This window comes from Magnolia sinica, chromosome 4 (genome assembly GCF_029962835.1).
Source record: "Magnolia sinica isolate HGM2019 chromosome 4, MsV1, whole genome shotgun sequence".
In the NCBI taxonomy this organism is placed as follows: domain Eukaryota; kingdom Viridiplantae; phylum Streptophyta; class Magnoliopsida; order Magnoliales; family Magnoliaceae; genus Magnolia; species Magnolia sinica.
The window spans coordinates 114,069,777-114,076,716 of NC_080576.1; the positions used below are offsets into that span (position 1 = coordinate 114,069,777).

General features: G+C 43.1%; 1 protein-coding gene across 1 annotated transcript; it reads left to right on the forward strand.

Annotated features, from left to right (window-relative positions):
- Positions 1 to 1,378: 1,378 nt before the first annotated feature.
- On the forward strand, positions 1,379 to 6,564 carry LOC131243949 (laccase-4-like). Its single transcript, XM_058243606.1, has 6 exons — positions 1,379 to 1,505; positions 2,820 to 2,971; positions 3,373 to 3,626; positions 3,970 to 4,098; positions 4,283 to 5,203; positions 6,244 to 6,564. The coding sequence occupies exons 1-6, from the start codon at positions 1,416 to 1,418 to the stop codon at positions 6,372 to 6,374; spliced, it is 1,677 nt and encodes a 558-aa protein (XP_058099589.1). The 5' UTR covers positions 1,379 to 1,415; the 3' UTR covers positions 6,375 to 6,564.
- Positions 6,565 to 6,940: the final 376 nt, after the last annotated feature.

The following is a 6,940-nucleotide window of genomic DNA, read 5'->3' on the forward strand; positions in this document are numbered from 1 at the left end:
TGTGTTTGAGCTAGTTTCAGGTGGGTGGCCCTTGACGGTCCAAAACATGGCCCCTCCATGATGGGCCCACAGGCCTGCATGATCAGAAAAGACCAACGGTTTATATTCAATACCCAAAGGTCCATTATTTCGACGGTTCCAATTGCCCGCTATGATTTTGCTGGCCGTAGCTAGCAGATGAACGATTCCGATTTCCAGTTTGGTCCTCACGTACGTTGGAGATCCCATTGACAATATCATCAGGTGGGCCCCACCGGGTATGTACCCTGGTCCAAAAACTAGGCTCATCCATCCATCAGTGTGGCCACAATATTAGCAGATCAGCCAAATTTTTGGATATAGGATAATATTCGGTGATCCTGACCGTTAATTTGAGGAGATAAAAAACCGATTGTGGCTACCTCCAAAATCTTCAAGATTGGAGGATTCTAAAGTTCAGTTCAACTACCCACATTCAATATTCAAAGAGATTTAAATGATCAAAGCACTGAAATATTTCAACCTGGGACTCCATTTCTGGTATTCCCCATTCACGGTAAGGTCAGTACCTGTAAACCGTTTGGAACATATGAACATAACGTCAGATCCAACGGCTGTATTTCTCAGGTATCCTATAATGGGACCGGATCACTTCCAACTCCATGCGTGGGGCCCACTGTGATGTGTTCATAACATCCAATCCGTCCATCACGTGTGTCTCCTCAGTTTCTCTATAATGCCAAAAAATCATTCTGATCCAAAACTCATTTTGGCCACATCAGAGGGAACAAATGGGTTGGGGACACCCACCATTAAAAGACTTCCAGATTGGTGGGGCCCACTGCATTTTTTATATGCCATCTAATCCATTCAGAAGATACAGGATGAACAGACACCCCAAAATTCAAGTGGGCCACACCAAACAGTTGTAAAGGTTCCAGTCATGATTTCACATGGTGTGGCCCATCCGAGTCCTGGATAAGCCTGATTTTACGGCTGAAGTAGAGCACAAGGGGTCACACATAACCAACGGTGGATATCAGACACACATCAAAGTGGTTCCCACACACTTACATTGTAGGACAAGCTTATCCTACGGTAGTTGTACTTCTTTTTGCCACCAACCATTTTCCACTTTTGAGAGTTTTAGTGGGATGTGAAAATGGCCCAAAAATAAAAATTAAAAGGCTTAATAGCTCAGTTTGACAACTGTATTAAAAGAAAGATACAAGCTTTATGTAATATGCAAGAAAGCTACAACAAAAAACAAAACGTTGTAAATGAAAACCTTGTCTCTGAAGAATCTCATCCACCAAACCAGTAAAAACGACATTCCAGCGAAATATCGCTTCCCTCTTTATAAGGTTGTGTTGGTAAGTCATTCATGCATACCAAGCAAAGAGAGAGAGAATTAAGAGACATAGACAGACAGAGACATGAAATCGTGGGTTCGAGCCTTGGTGCTAGTGGCTTGCTTTCTTCTCCCGACGGTCATTGAATGTCGGGTCCGACACTACAAGTTCAATGTAAGTAGTGTTTTGCATGTCCGCTCGGTGGTGCGCGCATTCAATGTATTATGCCATGGGCACATTACATTATTTTTGGGAAATTTGGGAATGTGGCATGCGCTAATATATGTAATGTTTGTTTGTAGTGCGACTTTTGGTTGTGTTGTGTCATGATCACATTGTATTTCAGAGACATGAGAATGTTGCATGATATGATATTAGATGTTTACTGATGTGACATTTGACGACGAGAGAAGTTCATGTATGCTAATCTCTCAATGTCTGTGCTCATTGATAATAGTCAGAATCTCACCTTGGATTTTAAAATGGAATTTAGATAATTTCATTTTGAAACGAGTGTTGAGATCTGCACCCACCGTTGGTCGAGTAGGTTTTGCACTTGTCATGCGGTGGCTTGGTTAGAAAGAAAATGATAAGGTAGATCACTCAAGCTGTACTACAGCAGGTTTTTTTGAATGGTATTTTGAAAGCATTCTGAATATTTTAAAAAGTGATTTTAGATGCCAATTGTCTTTATTTTAATTGATTTTAAAATGAGAGTGAATTTCTATTTTAAAAATGAGTGTTTGAAATCTAGTCCAGCCTCCCAAGTGGGTTTTTCATGTGCTGCGACTTGGGATAACTAGCGTTGATCAGCTGTCCACACATGGAGATTGTGGAATGATTGGTGCCCTTCACCTTTAAGATGGGTTACACCAATCAGGGATTTGAAATCATGTAGAACTAGATGGATTTTAGTCACGTAGACCAAGTGGATTTGAAATCATAGTTTTGAAGTGGTTGTTTAGAAACAACCTTTTGAGATATTTGAATTTCTCTTAAATCCAAATCCCTCCAATTTCTTGCTATCAAATGACCAAATAACAGCCTATCCCTACATATCTTTTGAATCCACATACGTTTACAAAGAAGTACTTACATTGATCACATGATCCTGAATATAAATATTTCTAGTTGATTGTGGATCATCAAAAGGACAACTATTGCTGGTTCACATTCAACCCCACAAATCAACGGCAGGAGTCATGCTCTCAGTACGATTTTTGGTTACTCCATTTTAAATAAGCATCCGGTATATAGACGGTTCTGATCACCGGAGCATCTAGGAATGTGGGACCTCCTCAAAAATAACACTCCTTGCAACCTTCTTTCTCTAAATGGCTAAACAAGCAAATATTAAAAAACAAGGCATAAAAGTACTACAAGAAATTAATGGATTTTATAGTGAAAATGAGAGGACGCATTGCGCACCTGTAAGTATGCTTCATGTTTATAAGATGAATTTTGAGATGTCAGTGCAAATGTGCGCAGGTTGTGATGAAGAATACAACTCGGCTGTGTCAATCCAAGCCCATCGTAACCGTCAACGGGCAATTCCCAGGGCCCACTCTCTATGCAAGGGAGGGTGACAACGTGCTCGTGAAGGTTGTCAACCACGTCAAGTACAATGTTACCATCCACTGGTGAGTTGATATATCAAACAAACCCAGTCCAGCCCAACCCATGAGCCAAGAGCCTGAATGGCCCACCTTCTGGCCCTTTAGATAGATTGCTGATATCCAACCCATATCAGACCCAGATGCAACCCACAGGGCTCAAAGCTTAGCCCCAATATGTCCCAGAAAGGACTGGACTCGGGGTAGCAGTCCATGGCCGAACAGAGCCAGGATGGGGCACGGCCGGCCTAGTAAGGAAAATTATTTAAATGATCAAAGGTTTGAAATTGTCTAATCTAAGATTCTTTTTTTTTTTTTTTTTTTTTTTTTTTTGGGTTTTATATCCACAACGATTCCCATTGTATCAACGGTTTGGATCATTGAAAATATGATTAAGAATAATGGAATCTTGTGTTTTGGTTTCACAGGCACGGTATCAGGCAGCTTCGCACTGGTTGGGCTGATGGGCCGGCATACATCACGCAGTGCCCAATCCAGCCTGGAAATCAGTACATCTACAACTTCACCCTCACAGGCCAACGAGGAACTCTGTGGTGGCACGCTCACATCCTCTGGCTACGTGCGACGGTGCATGGCGCCATCGTCATCCTCCCCAAGCTCCGCGCCCCTTACGTTCCATATCCGTTCCCAACGCCTGATAAGGAAGTAGTCGTGATACTAGGTGAGCATACACACCTTCTGATATATGTGGGGCCCACCTTCAATGACATAATCCATGTGATGGGATTAAAAATGAGTGGACCATGGCTCAATATTTTCCAAACTGGATGATCCTTGCAACGATCACATCCAACGGTCTGTGTCTTACGATGGCCCAATGAGACGGTTAGGATCATCCAATAGGGTGGAGTTCTTTGGTGTATCTTGTAACAATCAGACGGACGGCCTTACATGTTAAGTCTGTTGGGCCAGACAAATGCTTGATTAGGAATTGTATCTTACATCAAAATGCAACTTGGACGGTTTGGATTCTTTTTTTTTATTTGATTTTATCTGAATTACAGGCGAATGGTGGAAATCGGACACAGAAGCTGTGATCAACGAGGCTCTGAAGTCTGGGCTTGCACCGAACGTATCAGACGCCCACACAATCAACGGCCATCCTGGGCCATTCTCAAATTGCTCTTCCAATGGTAATACCACAGTGGAAATATCTAATACTCATTAACTGAGTCGACTCAGAACTCGACCAGACCATTTAAACTCTATACTTGGAATGAGTCGATTCAGTCTAGATTTTTAAATAAAAATGGCGAGTTCTTCAAACTCAATGGAATTTCAAAACCGCTAATTTGGCGCGCTTTCTATCATGCGCAGGTGGGTTCACGTTACAGGTAAGGAGGGGCAAGACCTACATGCTCCGACTCATCAATGCTGCACTCAATGAAGAGCTCTTCTTCAAAGTAGCTGGCCACAAGCTGACAGTAGTCGAGGTCGACGCCACCTACACCAAACCCTTCAAAACCGACACCGTCCTCATCACCCCAGGCCAGACCACCAACGTCCTCCTAACCGCCGATCGCACCCCGGGTCGTTACCTTGTCGCCATATCCCCGTTCATGGACTCGCCGATCGCCGTTGATAATACAACCGGCACTGCTATCTTACACTACTCAGGCACACTCGGCGCGTCGCCGACCACCCTCACGACCCCACCTCCCCAAAACGCCACCCCGGTCGCAACCAACTTCAATGCCGCTCTCCGTAGCTTGAACTCGAAAAAGTTCCCAGCCAACGTCCCCCTAACCGTCGATCACTCCCTCTTTTTCACGGTAGGCCTTGGCATTAGTCCATGCTCCACGTGTAAGAATGGCACTCGTGTGGCTGCGGACATCAACAACGTCAGCTTTGTGATGCCGACAACCGCTCTCCTTCAAGCGCATTACTTCAACATAAGTGGAGTTTTCACCAATGATTTCCCTGGCAATCCACCGATCACCTTCAATTACACCGGTACAGTGCCGTCGAACTTGCAAACCACAAATGGGACTCGGCTTTATAGGTTGGCGTACAATTCAACGGTGCAGATTGTCTTGCAAGATACCGGCTTTATATCGCCGGAAAACCATCCGATCCACCTGCACGGTTTCAATTTCTTCGCCGTCGGTCGGGGGTTGGGGAATTTCAATCCAAAGAACGATACCGCCAATTTCAATCTTGTGGACCCCGTAGAGAGGAACACGATCGGTGTCCCATCTGGCGGATGGACGGCTATCAGATTCAGAGCTGATAATCCAGGTAATTAAACAAACACATGCAAACTTCCAATGGCCTCTTAGATTAGAAGATCACAGCCATCCATTCTTTGACCTTTCTTCAATCAAATAGGGAACGTTGCTTATTAACTTTATTTTCTAGATAGTCCATCATGACTTACCCTTATAGGTAGACTTACCTATTCATTCCCGATCCTACGTTATTTGTCCATAAAGAGATTTTAGTCTTCCACACGCCATAGCCTCCTGAGAACCTTTAATAAAATTAGGATTTTCTTTCTTATATGGGTGAAGAGACAAGATATATATTTATATAAAAGAATGCTAGAGAAGCTGAGCTTACTCATCAGGCTTCTCTCCTCTACGGTCTCCACATAATAGGTTTTTATATTCGGCTTAATAATCATGTACAAGACCACTGTTCAAGTAATTGGCCCCAAACTTAATAAGACTTATTGAATCACTCAATATTCATAATCTAAAAGTCAAATCTAAATCGATAATCACGTAAAACCCACCTAATTGAATCTCAGGTAGGCATCCAGTAGTAAGATGCATCTCCAACCTGGTCTTTCAAGGAAACAAAAATCATTTTTTAAATGTGTTTTTAGACTTTACTTGCACCTGTGATTGGATGTCTACCCTATTATATATGGTGGGTCATGACCTATTCTATCATTTCCCACCTAGTCGAACGGTCAAATCTAACCACTCATAACATATATTCTCAAAGGGCCGGACTAGGGCTGAACTATGAGGCCCGATGGCAGTGCCCTAGCCTAGAATACGAGCCCACAGGATCGGGCGGCTGTGATTAAAAGCTTGTCGCTATTAATGATAGAAGTGGCTTGATGTTTGGGCCAAGGTAGGTGGAACACACCTAATGAATGGCCAGGATCTTATAAAAGTGGGTTGATGGGCCCAGTTCAGGCTCGCTTTATTGATAATCATATGGAGGATAGGGCACAGCTATTTTTTTTGCCTCTAATGGGCTTGGGTGGGCCCGACTGATGATGGTCCACCACTAAACTATTATTGGGTTTTTATCTATTGCTTGTGTAGGTGTTTGGTTCTTACATTGTCATTTGGAAGTGCACACCACATGGGGACTGAAGATGGCATTTGTGGTGGACAATGGCAAGGGTCCCAACCAATCGCTTTTGCCGCCTCCGTCTGACCTTCCAGCTTGCTAGGCCCTTCAAACACGCCATGATGAGGATGCTGAAAAGAGGAACAAAAATTCAGTGTTCTCTTTTCTTACTATCACCAACTGATGGATGGACGAGAGTTGTTGAAGTGCATAGCGAATAAAAGCCAATGTAATTTTAAGTTTTTGTAACTCCATTTTGTTTTCAATCATCATCTAAGAGTGAAATTATTCAAGTTCCAGCGAATCTCGCTGGTAATTGATTAACAATTTGATGTTGTTTTCGTGGTTGTTTGGCTAGCTTTCTTAATCTGTTTGGATCTCATTTTAAAGGGAATGGTGGGTGAACCATCCTAGTCAGATAGCAGCTTAGGATTGAATCTAATTAGCTATAATGACTTAATCCATTGACCGTTTGAAAGGGTTTTTTGAACAGAACAAGATGGGTCCCACTCATGGCTCAATCGCAAATGAAGTGAATTTCAACACTGAGGTCATAGGTTCGAATGCCCATCTAATATTTTCTACCCTAAGGCTGAGGCTAACCTACCATCAGGCGGTTGGCAGGTCTAATCGAGCCCCACCAGCAAATAGGAGTTATGTGCTGCGTAT

Bases quoted from the DNA above. Each gene is read 5' to 3' on its own strand.
- LOC131243949 (XM_058243606.1), top strand. From the start codon at position 1,416: ATGAAATCGTGGGTTCGAGCCTTGGTGCTAGTGGCTTGCTTTCTTCTC. The intron at 2,972-3,372 runs GTGAGTTGATAT...TTGGTTTCACAG, and splicing joins TACAATGTTACCATCCACTG to GCACGGTATCAGGCAGCTTC. The intron at 5,204-6,243 runs GTAATTAAACAA...TTGCTTGTGTAG, and splicing joins ATTCAGAGCTGATAATCCAG to GTGTTTGGTTCTTACATTGT.